The sequence below is a fragment of the Phalaenopsis equestris genome, unplaced genomic scaffold, assembly GCF_001263595.1.
Source record: "Phalaenopsis equestris unplaced genomic scaffold, ASM126359v1 Scaffold000233, whole genome shotgun sequence".
Taxonomy (NCBI): domain Eukaryota; kingdom Viridiplantae; phylum Streptophyta; class Magnoliopsida; order Asparagales; family Orchidaceae; genus Phalaenopsis; species Phalaenopsis equestris.
This window is the reverse complement of record NW_018164675.1, coordinates 1,041,671-1,058,276: the sequence shown is the minus strand read 5'-3', so window position 1 is coordinate 1,058,276 and position 16,606 is coordinate 1,041,671. Positions and strand designations below refer to the sequence as shown.

The following is a 16,606-nucleotide window of genomic DNA, read 5'->3' as shown; positions in this document are numbered from 1 at the left end:
TTCTATATTTCAACATATATTTTAATTTTCATAAATGCAACTAAACTCAACACTCTTACATGACTTCATAATACATATTTTATGAAAAAAAAATGGAATTATAATGACCAGCTATCACCACATTCATTAGAGCATTGGGTTAAATTAAACACTCTAACTTGCATGGGATTTTTAACTTATGGCCCCTTCTATTTGAACTATTTACATGCTGCCGAAATTTTAGGAATAGTGAATACTATCAAATGCTTGTCTTTTGTGGAAACAAAAAGACTGGTATTATCCTTACTCAGTGCAAAGGCAGTGATATCTTGTCCTTCACTTAGAGCCAAAGTATGGAATACCTGCAAGTAGACATTGTCATTTTCCTGAAAATTTCACAACAAGAAATAGGGAAATATACATGCATACCGCACAATTCTTATGTATTTACATATCCAACCCTCAAAGTTTGATATTTACACTTGTGACACCTTGGTGTCATGAAAAAATGTAAATTTAACTTTTAAAAGGATGGAGATAGTGTCATTTTTGTTGTTATATTAAAGATTCAAGTTGCACGCATGCAAATATAAATTTTTACAAGTTAGATATGTAGATATATAGAAATTGTGGGGTGCATAAGTAAATATCCCAAAGAAATATTAGAACAAAAGCAGAATTTCTTTGGCTGTCGGTACCTTCAAAGAATGGAGATCGAGGAAGCAAATTGATGGGATTGGAATGCTCTGCATATTCGAAGGTGACTTGAAATCTTTGATATTTGACATTTCGGATTCTGGCGATAAATTCGCTTCAACGTTTGCCGCACAAGAAGAGGAACCAATCAAGACGTTCTCCCCGTCAGCTGATAACTCAATGCAGCTGATTTGGCCTGGAAAGGGTGATAAGGTTGTGGTGGCTATGGGGATTCCATTGACAGTAAAAGTAGATAACCTTTTTTCGTGATCATTCCAGGTGAGCACAACACCTTGAGATGAAAGACAGACGACATGAGCAGCGAGAGTATCTAACTTCCGCAAGAACCGGCCTCTTTTCAAGGAATGCAGAAGGATGCCGGTGGAGCTTGAGCTCGAAGCAATGATGCCGATGTCGGAATTGACGGAGCAACAGATAACGTCGTTACGATGTCCTCTTAATACATGTATAGGCCCTTCTATACGGCGTCTTTGGTTTGTTTCCAAAGTGCTGCTAATGGTGCTGACTGTTACAGGATTAGCTTGGGGCTTTGGAGAAGAAGAGAATTCTGAAACTTTTGAAGAGGGCAGACGATGTATTTTCCATAGTATCACGGTTGTATCGCGGGATCCTGTTACTAGGTAACGAGAGTCTGGAGAGAGTGCAAGACAAGTTACAGGTGCAAAATGGCCGGATGCAGTTTCAATGGTTTTTGCTTCATCTGCTGATATTAGCTTGACAGAATTATCTGCATGTCCTCCTAAGTTTTACCAAAAAATCATTAGAATGAACCAAAAGAGGAGGAAAAGGAAAGACCCAATAATGGTTATGCTTGCCTTGCCATGAACTATTTGCATCAAAGATTTTAGAGAAAAAAAAAGGTGGCCACCACACACAAATAGATATCATATATATTTGAAATTCCCAATTCAAAAGGAAAATACACTGGAAAATAGCACTTACCAGTGATAATTTCATTATCATGCGTGATAGAAACGACGGCTGAGCTTTGTATTCCCGATGCAGCAAAAGCCAGAGCACGAGACAAATGCCAATCATCGGACACAAATCCTGCCGAACCCTTAAACATGCGGGCAAGGGCCCCACCACCAGTACTCGCAGCAGCTTTCCCATGATAGAAAAGAAAAGGTTTACCATGGCCATCAGGAGTATTTGGCTGCCATTTGTGCTGCACAACATTTGCTGCAGGTGCAAGCAAATCCACAATTACAACAGAATCAGATGATGCATAAATAGAAGCAGCAGGAACATTGCATCGTTCAGGATGTGGAATTGCATAGGGTCGAATTTCACTTGGATTTCGAAATATAACCTGGACAGAGATGCAATTGTATAAGAAAATGCAGATTAGGAATAAAAGAAGGTTGGAATGGACAGGAAAATTCCAATGGAAAAAAAAATCATTATTTCCTCAAATAAACAACATAGCAGCATGTCAACAGCTAAATAAGAGTAAATGGAAATATATTATCACCACTATTGATACCAGAGTTTAACCCAAATCACGACACAGGACATCACTTTACTAATGACATAAACAATGACTCAAAAGAAAGAAAGACAATGCGTTAAGTCAAAGCATAAAACAAAACATCATAGACAAAGACTCAACAAAAGAAAACACAATAAGCTCGGCGAGGAGGGAGTTTGGACTGGTGGTTGGCACTGGGAAATGCCTAGGAGAGGTCTGCAGCCTGCTGGGAGGGAGGCGGCAGATGGCAGGATGGCAGGGAAGCTGCCGGTGGGGTCTGGAAGGACAGCAATGGGGCTGCGATCTGCAGGACAACGGTTTGGATGAGCAGCAGAAGCTACAATAGCCTAAGGAGGCTCCAGGAACGATTGAAGGTGGTCTGGAAGAACCGTAGGGGGCTGCGGCCTGCGGGAAAGTGGGCTGGATGGGCAGCTAGGGCTGTGACAACATGCAGGGAGGCTTCAAAAATGAACTGTCGCTGATCTAGCGGGCAGCAGAGCAGGTTGGGCGGCTGTTTGGATGGCAGGGAAGTGGCCGGAGGTGCTGGAGGGTGGTTGGAACGTCGGTGGACTGCAGGATAGCTAGCAGTAACAAGAACAGTGAAGATAAACACCACCTCAGACTGGATTACAGCCGGAGCATCTTCCTCGTCGTCGGATACATCCCATAGGGATGAAAATACTCCAATAAAACCGAAATCAGATTTCAAAATCAGGACCCTTACCCTAAACATAAAAACTCTTATTTTTAAAAGTTTTTACTCAATTTTACGAAAGATTAAAATAATAAATAAATAATATCAGATTTCAGAATTTAGAAAAACTTTTAAAATAGAGAAGGAGATAAAATCATATTTCAGAGACAAGGGTTTTAAAATTAGAAGGAGAATAAAATCAGATTTCATATTTTAGGAATATGTTTTTTAAAATAAGAAGAGAGAATAAAATCAGATCTCTTATTTTAGCAAAGGATTTAAATTTAGAAAGTGCTTGGGAAGAAAAGGTGAGGGGGAGAAAAAGGAAATGTGAGAAAAGGAAAGGAAGACATAAAGGAAAGAGGGGAGAGGATGGAGGAAAACCCCAGTGTCATTCTCCCGGGATTAGAGGAGCTCTGATCTCATTTGTCGAAGCTTCTGGATCCTCATGGTAAGGCGGAAAGTCCTCTGGTAGGTCGATCATGTCAGTGTAGTCATTCCATTACACATTCTGGAAGAATAGATAGACATCTTCTTTTGGAACGTCCTGAGCGGGAGCCGCATAAAGAGAGGGGATCCCGTAATGCAACTCTTGAGCCCTTACATTTAAAATTATGTCCCTCCACTTCTTGTGCCTAGCGTGCAATGGTTGAGCAACAAGTATGTAAGGAAAACTCAATTCTAGGATGAAATCTGTGGGAGACTGCGCTACTCTCACTAACAATCCCTTAGGAGAGACCTTCACAGATAAGGCCTGGATCCCAATGCAGAAGTTTCATCCCCGTCAAGCTCCTCGGACCCATTACAAAGTTGGGTTTCATTTCTCCTGTCTAGATATTGGATGAGGGGTACCATGCGAAATAGGGAATAGCCTCTAGATAACTCCATGTGATATTCCCGACATGACACAAAATGACTCCTCTTCGGATATGTTGAACCTCCCCCCATAGGGATAATTCAGGAAGAGATCTAAACATCTGAAAAGGATGTATTTCTTGTAACTGTGATGGCCTTGTATCTGATATCAGCTCCAAGCTTGTGATCCTTCTGGACCGCTAAGGCCAGTCCTAATGTAGCTCCTATCAATGCCTGTGAAACGGTACCTTGAGGTACCATAGTTTTATACTCTGCTTGAACGCTCATTACATCGATATCACTACCTTTCAGAATTGCTACTGTTACCTCAGCTAGACTCGCTATCTCGGGATCCAGAGGAACTGGTGGCGTCTCTTCCTCGTTAGCTGCAAGTGGAAAATCCTCCCGAAAGTCTTCAACTTCTTTCGTATCAATTGTCACTACCCAATTTTTTAACAACACCATGCTCAGTGAAACAGATTTGCCCTTCAATGTTTACAGTGGCTTTATCCAATTTTTTTATGACACCCTGCTCGATGAAGTAGATTGCTCCTCTGGTTGTGCATTCCGCTTTAACATGTCAAAATTCGTGGAAGTTACAACATTTTCTTGCTGAGACAAACTTGCGAATTGGTTTTGTTGGATAATAGTAAGGGGGGTCGCTTGGTGTTACGGTCTCTCCACTTCAGACGCTAGAGTCTGCAACTTTTGGCGGTAATAAGTTGTTAGGAACCGACATTGTGTTTCCCGCTTCATTTTTATATCTTCACGTTCTCTCCTTCAACACTCCCAATCACGGTCGAGGGTAACCTTCCATTCAATTTCATCTTCAATGTCCAATATCCACCACTGAAGTCGGCGGATCTCTTGCCTTATTTCCTCCCGAGTAAGCTCGAGCATAGTTATATTTGGCGACATCTTTGATGGATTGAGATTTGTAGAAGGAAAGAGAAGGACCAAACAAAGAAGAGAAAAATGTGAAAAGAAAAAAAGAGAATAATATGTTAAAAGAAAAGAAGAGGAAAATTTGGTGTGGTGGATTGGGTAGGGGAGGATGCTAGAAACCCAGGATGGGACTAGGTTGGGCTAACTCAGATACCAGATGACATCGAAGGAGGAAACCCAAACCATATATACACCTTTTATTAATATGGAAATATGGTTACAACACACACAAACTGGAAATAACATCACCAAAATCCAGAAAGACACAAACAGACACCTCGAGAGTGTATCCCAAGAGCAGTGAAGGTTGGTTGGAAAGTGGGATAGCAAGCCGGGAAGGTGGGACAACTGTTGAGAGTAGCAATATAACAATTGGGACGACAGGGAAGTAGAGGACAGTCTGATGGCCTTAGAAGGGCGTTGAACAACGGTCTACAGGGGTGCGGGGAGGAGTTGGAGGTGATTTGGCGGGCTGAGAAGAAACCGGTGGTTGTTGGGCAGAGGACAGGAGTGGCGGAGGCCTGCTGTAGGGTTGGGAGGTGGGCTGGTAGCAGCAAGAAAGTAGAGGAAAGCGGCCCGCTAGATGCAGGAGGGCGCTGGACAGCGACCTGCAGGGGTGCAGGGAGGACGAAAGGACAGATAAATATTTCAACAGGGTCGAAATTCAGCCGATGCACCACTTAAACTCTTGGAGACGATCACCACTTCAGACTAGAGACATTCGGAGCACTTCCTCGATGTCGGATATAGCCCTCAAAGAGAACATATCAAAATTAAAACCTGAATTCAGAAATCAAAACATGATGCTCAACTCTAAGCATATCCCATACCTATAGAGAGACTTGAGTTATTTTAGGTGATGAAAATAAGGAAGGGGAACAAAATATAATCATGCTTTCAGATTTTAGGAAAGGGTTTAAAATAGGAAATGATTTAAAATAAAAAGAGAGAATAAAATATAATCATGATTTCAAATTTTAGGAAAGTCTTAAAATAAGAAAAGATTTAAAATAAGAAAGGATTTTAAAATAAAAAGGGAGAATAAAAATCAGAAGATTTCAGTTTTAGAGAAAATGTTTTAAAATAGGAAAGTGCTAGGAAGTAAAATAAGAAAGGAAGGAGAAAGGAAAGGAGGAAAAAGCGAAAGGAGGGAGAAAAGAAATGAGGGAAGAGGATGGAGAAAAACTCCTGTGTCAATTATCATCCACATTCTCATCACAAAATAGTTTAGTTCAACTTAGAAAGTCAAAAGCCTTAAATTCCTATTCAAGCTGCATTTGGCATTCGTTTTAATTTGGTTAAGTCTTTTCTAACATACGTACTATCCCTAGAACTTTCTAACTTCTAAGAATGGCTATGGTTCCCATTGAAACTTCATTTCTAAAGCATTGCACATGCCCAAATAAAAAATATACTTTGAATATCACCACATCTTTCCTCTTATTCATTTCAAACTTATACCTAGTAATTCTGTTACAATTCGCGTTCACACTCTTATTTCTAGCGAAGTCAGCATGCTTGCATGTAGCTTATTCATAAATAAACGTCCGTATACATATTAAATAGCTATCATTCATGAACACTATACACTATGGTGGACCTTGTTTGAGCATTCAGTTCTCTTCCCACTATTTCTACATCTATATTCCTATCTTCGGGTATAAAATATAAACCACGTGCTAACTATCACAATGCTCAATCAATATTGATTTGTTGTATTCATAACTATGCAACATAAAAACCTCCCCCCAATAAGTATTACTTCACTAATTTTAAGCTCCTTGTTGCGAATTGAAGCCAGGAGCACCGAGGAGCGCCAAGGAAAGCGGAAGAGGCGGTATACCTACACCATACAGGCATAGCTATGCCAGCCAGGACATTCGCCGGTAGCATAACTATGCCAAAACCACTGTAGCTACATCGGTTTGTTTCACATTCTAGGTGCTAAACGAAGCGTGCCGAATAATTAGGTCGTGGAGGAGCGATTATGCCGAGACAGTTTCTCTATTACGAACTTAAATCCCTCAATCCAAAGCAGTGAATATACTCTCTCATGCAGTATTTTCTCGATGGGATTTTCGTGGGGAGCTGAAAAGAGTAGAGGAGGATTTTGGCGATTTCCCTTGTGTGATCGAGAGAGGAGCGTCCGGAATTGTGTAATTTCAGTGGTGTATAAAGAAAATTTTGAGTGGTGTAATCTGTACTTTCTTCATTTCATAATAGATTTTAGGTGTGGTGTGGCTCCATGATTTTTTTTCCCGTTCTCAGATTTTTTCCACGTTAAATCTGTGTATTTTTTCTCTGGATTTCTTTATTATGTGTTTTTATTCAATTTATTATTCTGTATCTCTCGAATAGGTGATATTTTTTTATGATGTGATTTTGGTTGTTAATCGATCAAAACTCAAATTTCCATCCCAACGCTCCTTGCGGTGTAGTTCCTCTATTTTCACATTCAATAAAATTTCCACCTCATCAATGAAGCCCTTCATTAGAGTAAAACGCATTGTGATAAATTGAGTTTTATAGTCAAATGAAAAAGAAAAAAAATTGAATAATTGAAGTACAGAAAATAAAGATCGAAACATATGAATGTGAGTTCTTTTCAAGACTCATATTTAAGCAACAAATGATGCAAGCAAGGGGAGAACAACTGAAAACAAAATTGAACAAGCATTTTTCATACATAAATAGCATGAGGTTAGAAAACAAAGCACAAAGCCGGAAAAAAAAACTATTTAATCATAATAAAATGAAATTTCATTTCAATTTCAAATTGAGAAACTTATAGATGATGAAATTAAGTAGATAAATAAACATGGCCAGATGCTTTAAACAATATGCATCATGGCTTCAATTCATACAGAAGCTTCAGAAAACACGACTTCAACATATCAATTATTGTCAAAGCGAATTGCAGCAGCCACGATATAAGGTCAGTATAATAAAGTCATTTTGCAATTGATAAAATGAAATGATTTATATACCTGCAACTTTAGGATTTCAGCTAACGGTTTCCTCTTTAAATGAGGGCCAGCAAATAACTGTGATGGCATTTGTCCAAAATTTGCTATCTGCTTTCGAGTATCAAGGCGAAGCACCTTCATGCAACATTAAGAGAATGAGACACGTGGCATCATATTAAAATTTGAATAAATAACAACATGATTATGTTACCGGATCTATTATTTTATCAATGTCAATTATCCCTTCATAGGAAGTGCCGAAAAAGACATTGTTAGCTGATGCAGCTTCCTTACCAAATTGCTTATACCTGAAACAAAAAAATAAAAATAGTAAAACGTAAGGGGGGTAAAATAATTAATTCAAGTGAATATCAAAGTATATGAAATAACTACACACTCAATTCCTTGCTCAGAATACTCCCATGAGCACTTTTTTAAACTAATTTCCAAGAAGCTAAGATATTCAATGACCACTACCTAGGATTTTAAGGGAGGAAGATGAAGCTGTCAAATGAGCATCTTGAAGAAAAAAATAAAAGATTAAAGATAAAGCCATATGAATTTTGAGGTAGAGATTATTTCACTAAAATCCTTGGAGTGCTTAATCCAGGATTTTGCCAATTCATTTTACACTTTACTAGAATTTTAATAGTTGCCAACTTATTTTTATTTAAAAAATATTAATAAGTAGATTGGAAACCTCTTTAAAGTTAGCAATTGAAACCACAAGTACAAGACCGAAGTTTGTTAGATCCTTATATTATAAACCTGTATGTGTATGCTGATATTCATTTTTTTTCTATTGAGCATGTTAATAGTTCACTTATTGTATCAAGTTAGTCTACTAAGTTGCATAGGTTTAACTGAATAAGATCTTAGCAAGTTTTTATCATGATTACATATTCATGTAACTAGATGTTACTTTCATTTATTTCCATGTTTATGCCTATTTTTAGTGCACTGATTCCTTATAAATGAAGTATTTGTAGTTTGACATTTTAGACATTCAAATAAGCAAGTTGAAGCAGATTGTTGACAACAAAATTATAATAATGCTATGCATATTTTAAAAACCTTTATGATATCGTGCTAGAAGAAAAGTAAATATAGGTTCATTCTAAATGAGTTAAGTTACATAATGACCCACGCAGGAAGAGGTAAGAGTACTGAAAGGTTGGGTCTCTATTTAGGTGCCAAAAGTTATTCTTAATATTCAATAATTAAAAATTAGAGTGATCAAAGTGCTATCGAGGAGTTATTTAATAACTGATACACAAAAATAATATACTATTTTAAGTACCATTTTTATGCATATTTTTTGTAATATTGCACTTTAAAGAAATATATTTTTGTGTTTTTGTTGCATGTATACCATTTTTAGGCATTTTGAGAAAAAATGGCAAAACGAGCAAAATTTGAAGCAAAAACAGTCAATTTTGGGGTTTGACGCATGATGCATCAGGTGCAACTTTTTAAAATTAAGGCGGTTCGAGACAAATTTTGTGCGAATTTTCAAAGGGACACTTGTTCTAAACACCCCATGGAATGATTCAATACATCTAGACACTTTGGAATGTTCTAATTTGAAGGGATTTGACTCTTGGATCAAAGAGAGACATCTTTTGAATTCAAAGGTTTGACTTTTGAATTTTGGAGGGAAATTGAAACTCTTTTCAGAGGCAGCCGCCCAAAATAAAATAGAGTTGGAGAAGAACTTCTAAGAGGGGGGCGAAAAAAGGAAAAGGCGAAAAAAGAGAGGTGGCGTGAGAACCAAGAGGGAGAGATAGAGAGAGAAAGAAAAGGGTTTGGAGATTGTCTTTTAGAGTTGTAAGAGAAGAGTGAATGTGAGAGATTTCTTCTTCATTACACTTCTAAGAGTGAATTGAGAGTGCTCGAAAAGAAAGAAAGACTTGGAGAGAACTTCTAGGGATTTGCTTGGGAAGGATTGTGAGATAAATTGTATTTTTCATTTCTTTTGTTTGTTAACTTGTTGTTATATATGAAGTCCGTGTTTTATCGCATCCTTCTCATGAAATCTGAGTAGTCTTCTTTATCTTTCTCCCTACTTTGAAGAAATGGTTTCTCCGAAATGGTTTTGTATGGTTTTGTGAAGAATTGATTTTGTTTTCTAACGTTTTAAATGTCAATAATTTGTGATGATTTGAACTCCGATCTTCATTTTATTTTCGATCTGGCCAATTAAATTGTTAAAATGTGTTGAGAAACATATGTCCAAAAAAGAGGATATGATTTCTACAGCAATGAGAGAATCACATTTGATTTCATGGGAGAGTATATCATCCATGAGAATAGGTGCAAATAAATAAGGAAATATACTTCATTGGATGTAGAATTGGAAATTTTGGAAATTTTAAGGTGACAGATTAGAATTCCCAATTTGGTTCAGTTGATTGAAAACTAATGCGGGCATGTTAGCCCCAGGTGAGAGAGTAGTGAGAGCTCTGGAGTGACAGTCGGTATCCTCCAGCCTAATCATGGAATTAGGGACCAAACTCTGGATTAGTCAATGTTCTTTATAGCGCTCAGAAGAGAGTAGAAGATAGGATTACTCCTATTTGACACAAAACAGTTTTTAAATATATTTTTCAAATGATTTCAATTTCTTCACAAGCCATATTTTTATTGTAAAGGGGAATGGTGTTTTCTCATACTTGAATTTTTCGTCAACAAAAACCTTTGTTTTATTTCAACAATTTTACTTTTGAAAATTTAGCATCTAGTTTAACTTAACTGTTGTAGTCGTACATCTGCATATTTAATAGTATTTCACTTGAGTAGTTTAACTTCAAACTTCGTATTTTACTTTGTTTTTATTTTTATTTTAATTTAAGAAAAAATATAAATAGTCAGCTTATATATATTTCCAGCTACCCTGTGAGATCGATATCTAGGACTCCATTAGAGTCATGTATTACTTAAATGATATGTATACTTGCATTATATGTAAAAATGGAATTGAGAGTTTAAAATATGTTTTAAAGATAAAATATTTTCATTAAAGTTACATTATTGTTTGTGTTATATTGCATATTTATTATTAATTTAATCTCAAGTTTCCGCGTATCTAGTTTTTGATGCCGTTGGTGGAGAAGTAACAGAAAATATTAGTTATTTTATTTTAATTTAAAATATAAAAAAAGAGTATTTGTAGTTTAGTTTGAACATTTTCTTATTTAAGTGTGTTGCGTATTTTTAATTACTTGTTTTATTTTGTTTATGCGTAGTATAAAATCTGAAAACTTAGTATCTTACGATTCTGAATTAGAAAAAACTGTTCGAAAAAATCGAAAATAACAAAAAGAGAAAAAATCATTCTAGCAAAATGACTTACAACTCAAGTAATGCTGAAAATGAAAATGAACATCATCAAAGACCTTTAAGGAATTATGATAATCCTACAGTAGATGAAATTCATTTAAGTATACAAAACCTTGTTGTAGCTGCCAATTCCTTTGAGCTTAAATCTGTTATTATCAAAATGGTAGAAAACAATCAGTTTGCGGGAACACCAACTGAAGATCCCAATTTACACCTTGCTAGTTTTCTAGAATTGTGTGTTACATTTAAATATAATATAAGTGTCGAATGATACTGTCAGACTTCAACTTTTTACTTTTTCACTGAGGAATAAAGCAAAAATGTGGTTAAACTCGTTAGTACCTGGATCTATCAGACATAGAGAGATTTATCACAAAAATTTTTATCTAAATATTTCACACCTTCAAAAACTGCTAAGCTTAGAAATGATATTATATCTTTTTGTCAGTTTGAAGGGGAATCAATTTATGAAGCATGGGAAAGATTTAAAGATCTCATTATGAAGTGTCCACACCATGCGTTGCCAGATTGGTTAATAATTCAAAATTTTTTTAATGGATTGGTTGGATCTCTTAGATCGATAATTGACGCTGCTGCAGGTAGATCATTAATGTCAAAACCATTCGATGAAGCATATTCATTAATATAAGAGATGACTACTAATAATTTTTAATGGCCCTCAAAAAGAATAAATCTAAAAAGAGTAGCTAGTATTCATGATTCTGATGCAATATCTATATTAACTACTCAAATAACCGCTATATCGAAGAAGATAGATCAATATGGAATGAATTATTCTTAAACAACATGTGCTTGAGGAAAACTCATTTGGACAAATGATAGAATCTCAATATTCTTATGAGACTTTAAATGCAATAAGCAATCGTTCTAATAATTCTTATGTCAATTATTATAATTGTGGTCGGAAGAATCATCCAAACTTTAGTTGGAGTAACAATAACTCGAATGCTGCAAATCCACAATGGGGAAACAATGTTGCGAACCCAGTGGGAAGCTCCAACAATCAAGGAAATCAAGCTTATAAACCATATTACCCCTGAGGATTTAATAATTTGCAAAGGAGAAAAGTTATCAGTAGAAGAATTGATATTGCAAATGGGAAGTCAATTACAGAGTCAAGGAGCTGCAATTAGAAACATGGAATATCAATTGGGATGTATTGCTCCTACACTTAGCAATATACCTCCAGGAACATACATAGTAATGTTGAAATAAATCCTAAAGATCAGAACAAGGAGCAAATTAAAGCTATTCAACTAAGAAGTGGAAAAAATTAGAAGAAAGAGTTCAGCGAAAAGTTGAAATTGAAAAAGATGGGGTGAAAAATGAAAATTATGGTAAAAATTTTCATTGAGAGTAAAAAAGTCCTATTAAACCAATGAAAATCACTGTAGAAAAACCACCACCTCCATTTCCTCAAAGATTAAAGCAGAAGTATAGAGATAATCAATTTTCGAATTTTTTAGAAATTTTGAGGAAATTGACGATAGACATTTCATTTGTTGAAGTTTTGGAACAAATATCAAACAATGTGAAGTTCATAAAGGATATACTTAATAAGAAAAAAAAGTTTGTAGATAATGAGACTGTCGCACTCAGTGAAGAATGTAGCGCTATAATTCAGAAGAAGCTTCCTGAAAAACTTAAAGATCCACTTGACTGTCTTCCCTTAGCTATCAAAGGCCGCCTGACCTACCGCTCCTGGTTTTCACCACCTTCACTCGCAGCCCACTGTCGATCCTCGCCCTAGGGGGTATTTTGTGTTTTTGTCGTTGTTTTCTTATTTCAGGTGTCTTGGCTTGTAATCCCTTTTGAATTTCAACAATAATATTTGCATTTCTATTATGGTTTGGGTTAACTCCGGTATCATCTTATAAAAAATTTAAACACAAATATTTAGATTGCCACAAGATTCACTTTGAACTAACAAATCATCCTTATAGATCCCACCATTAAGAAAAATGGGGATTACATAAATGATCATAAATAGCCAACAAATTTAGTGATCATTATCTTCATTACTTCAAATCAGACTTATGCTCATAATTTGGAGCCTACTCTAGATATTGTTGTTAATGCACCTAACAATAATATGACGACTTTGGGAGGATCCATCTTAGTTTCACCACTTGTGATAGCTCATATTCATGATCAACCAATTGTAAAAGAAATTATTGACCCAATACCTGATTAGTCATATAATCTGAATAAAAGTAACAAAAACCAAAGAAAAAGAAGATAAATTTCAAATCCTACTTACTAGTAGAGGTAGGAATAAAGGAAAATTATTAATTTATTGAAATTTTCTATTTTGAAACAAAATAAAATAATTTGCCATTCTTGATTTGTGAGGAGCAAATGGGGCCACTCATCACTTGGTTGGATATTCTCTCTCTTCCAATTATATTATGTTCTATTACATGTAATCTACTTAATTTGTCTTCTAAATAATCTTTGTAATTGTGTCAAGTTGAATCAATTTTCATAATTGGCTAAAAAATTTCATTTCTAAAAAAAAGACAAAAAAACACACTGTAGTTCATAAAGCTGGAAGAGTAGCAATTAATCAAGAAGTTTAATATATGAACAATATGGTGTGTCAACTTTAGTAGCTTTACTAATAGGATGAAAAATTATCCCTAGCTATTAGCCCATTAGGAAGGAAAATGACATAGGTTAAAACAGTTGGTATGTAAATAGAAAGCATGCATACAAGTTAATAAAGTTTCAACTTTAAAAGCCACATTAGATAAAGAGTTAAAGTTTAATATGCTGACCTTACAAACAAAAATAAAAATATTCATAAAAAAAAAAATAATAATAAATAAAATATACTAAAACTTGAAACTACCCACATTTATTCTCTTGTAAATGTTCACGTAAGTCTTCCCTCTCATGTTTGAATCGTAAAAATTCTGCAGCAGATAAAAAAAAACACTCCCTCTCTGCACAACTCAAAATCGAAACCCTCAAACCATCTTCTTCTTCCTTGTTCTTCCGCTCGAGTGGAAGGCCGAACACCCACACACCCTCTTCCCTGTTAGAATCACATGAAATCGAAGCACCAGTCCACTCCTTCCTCTCGACCGTAGCAAACCGCAAATGTCCTGGACTCTCTCCTCCACTGATCGCAAACCAAAACCCAGGACTGAACCCCCACACTTACCATCATGTTTGAACTAAAGAGCCTCCTTTCTCCTTGAGTTCGCATGCTGAACTCAAAACCTTGGACTCCCTTTGTCCGCAAAACAGAACGCCGCATCTCCGTGTTCCCCTACCCCCCACTCGTGATACAGTCACAACTAGAACTAGCAAGAAAAGCAACAGCGAGATTGCTCCATATAAAGACCACTGTTCCTCCTATTGTATACCTTAGCCCGCACGAAACCGTTTCCCAAACACAACCTAAATCCCTCCTCCCTGTTCGAAACAACACACCACCTGGTTGTCTCGTGTGTGACCACAAACCAAACCCTCTTCCTCCCTATTGTCCCAAGCTCATAAGACTATATTATATATATATATATATATAAGCGGGCAAACTAGCAATTTTCTTTTCTGAAGATAAAATAAAATTTCAACGCGTGCAGGAAAATACAAATTTACACTAGTTGGAAAGTTCCAATTAGGTTGCCTTAAGATGTAGATCATCAGGAAGGTTTTTGAAGATTTCAAACTGGTTGGGGATTGACAGGTGGGTGTCGGCGCTAAAGGGGTAAAGTTAAAAGTTCAAAGTTGGGGGGTTGCCCGTAAGAAGTTGTCAGTCACTGGAATTGAAATTTCGTTCCCCGCTTCGGAAGAACGTTTTAATATACATATGTATGCATAAGTTTTAAGAAAAATATGAAATCAAACTGACCTCATATTTTTCACAGTTTAAATGAAAGAGCGCTCTACTTCAAATCATGTATCTATCCTGAGGGATAAACACATGAGGCTCGATCAAATAAACTAAAGAAAGTTATGATATCCGTTTGGTCCGCGAAATCAATATATTGGCCGATAAATTCCCCTATTTAATATAAGTAATTAAATAGGGTTTATATTATGCTGGGTTCGGGAAAAACGTCCTATAAGGGCAAGCCCCTATAGTTAATTACATCTTAAATGACCAAAGTCACCTAAGAAAACTCTCGATAAAAATCAGGGAATACTATCTTCAAAGAAGTCAAAAGGATAGGACTTTTCAACGAAATCGGACGAAGAGGTGTGAAAGAAGAAATGCTCGAACCTGGAACAATGTTGATGAATCCAAATGAAGAGATACTAGGGGAGGCCACGGATCCTAAGGCAAACCTCGGTAGTTTCCCGGTATATCCTATGGTTTGGCTTCAGTTTTGAGGAGAAATTATTCAAGTGTTTCATCTTGTCAACTTTATTTAATTAGGACTTATATTTGGGTGACATGATCACACAAATCGCCTGGAAGATATGAGGGTTTACGTCGTATCGGACGACAACCACGAACCTAGAACGAATTAGGGCTTAAATTGCACAGTTTGACTGTGCAAAGACCTAACAGATAAAGTGAGGATTTATGTTGCGCTAGATAAACAATCTCGAAAGCCTATGACTTGTTTAAGTTTTAGGAAATGAATGGTTTTGCTGGGAAAGACATGTTCTACTGTTGAAGATGGTCGTGCTGCCCATCGCGCTAGCTCCAAGCTCCCCGACGTGACGAGTTTAAGTTTTCTGGGGTGTCCAGTTATGATGTCAAATCAAACGGTCCTATGATTATAGTCCTCTAAACATCCTATATAAAAAGGAAACATGCTTAAAGCTATATAATATAAAATGTGTAATGTAGGAACAAACAGTAGAATGCATGTGAAACAGTAACAGGTAGAAACATGAACATTATAACATGTTATACAGGAAGAACAGTAACAAGTGGAAACATGAATAATATAACATGTTGTACGGTACGGTAGCAAGTAGGAACAGAAATAGTATAACATGCTGTACAGGAAGAGCAGAATAATATGACATGCAATACAATGCAGTAGCAGGTAGGAACAGAAAAATAAAGTACTGAAAAATGTAAAACAAACCTGTACGCTGTTGACCTCATTTTTGGTGAGGTCTTAGTCTCCTACTCTTAGAACCTAGGATCTAGCTTTAGGAGTTCTTATTGACAATCCTAGCGGACTAGCAATGGAGCCCACCTCCCGTAGAACTTCAAGCCACTTCTTGACTCATTTTTGTGAAGAACTCGCATGAGTGGTTCCGAGCACTCAACTTCTAGTTGTAAGGGCTAAGGACCAGCATGTAGAGGACCCGAAATTGAGTTCCTATAGGATCAACAGCCTTAGGTGAACCCTTTGTGACTCGATTACTCGCGAACGCCATTTTTCATGCACTCACTGCACCACACACGATTTTGGCTTAAATTGACTCGCCCGTCGGCAAACTCATCCGGACGACCCCGGATAACGAAACGGCCCGCGCCAACGCGTCCGGAACGTCAACTTTAGCTAGGAAGGACACCCATGTTGCCGGGGTTACGCGCGCGCACAGTTTGCACGGAAATCGATGCATTTTTCTCCTTTAGCGGGATGCGGGCCCGGACTCAACCCAGGTTTGACTCGGGTTCGATTCAGGCTGGACTCGGGCTGAGCA

General features: G+C 36.8%; 1 protein-coding gene across 2 annotated transcripts in view; it reads right to left on the bottom strand.

Moving 5' to 3' along the window:
- LOC110023849 (BEACH domain-containing protein C2-like) overlaps positions 1-16,606 on the bottom strand; it is a 167,368-nt gene continuing 150,762 nt past the window's right edge. For both annotated transcript variants that reach the window (XM_020723461.1, XM_020723462.1), the window contains exons 26-30: positions 7,839-7,935; positions 7,649-7,762; positions 1,639-2,008; positions 678-1,435; positions 1-341 (exon numbers count right to left, since the gene is read on the bottom strand). In XM_020723461.1, the coding sequence (XP_020579120.1) occupies positions 198-341; positions 678-1,435; positions 1,639-2,008; positions 7,649-7,762; positions 7,839-7,935 (1,483 nt within the window). In that variant the 3' untranslated portion in view covers positions 1-197. The remainder of the gene's footprint in view (positions 342-677; positions 1,436-1,638; positions 2,009-7,648; positions 7,763-7,838; positions 7,936-16,606) is intronic.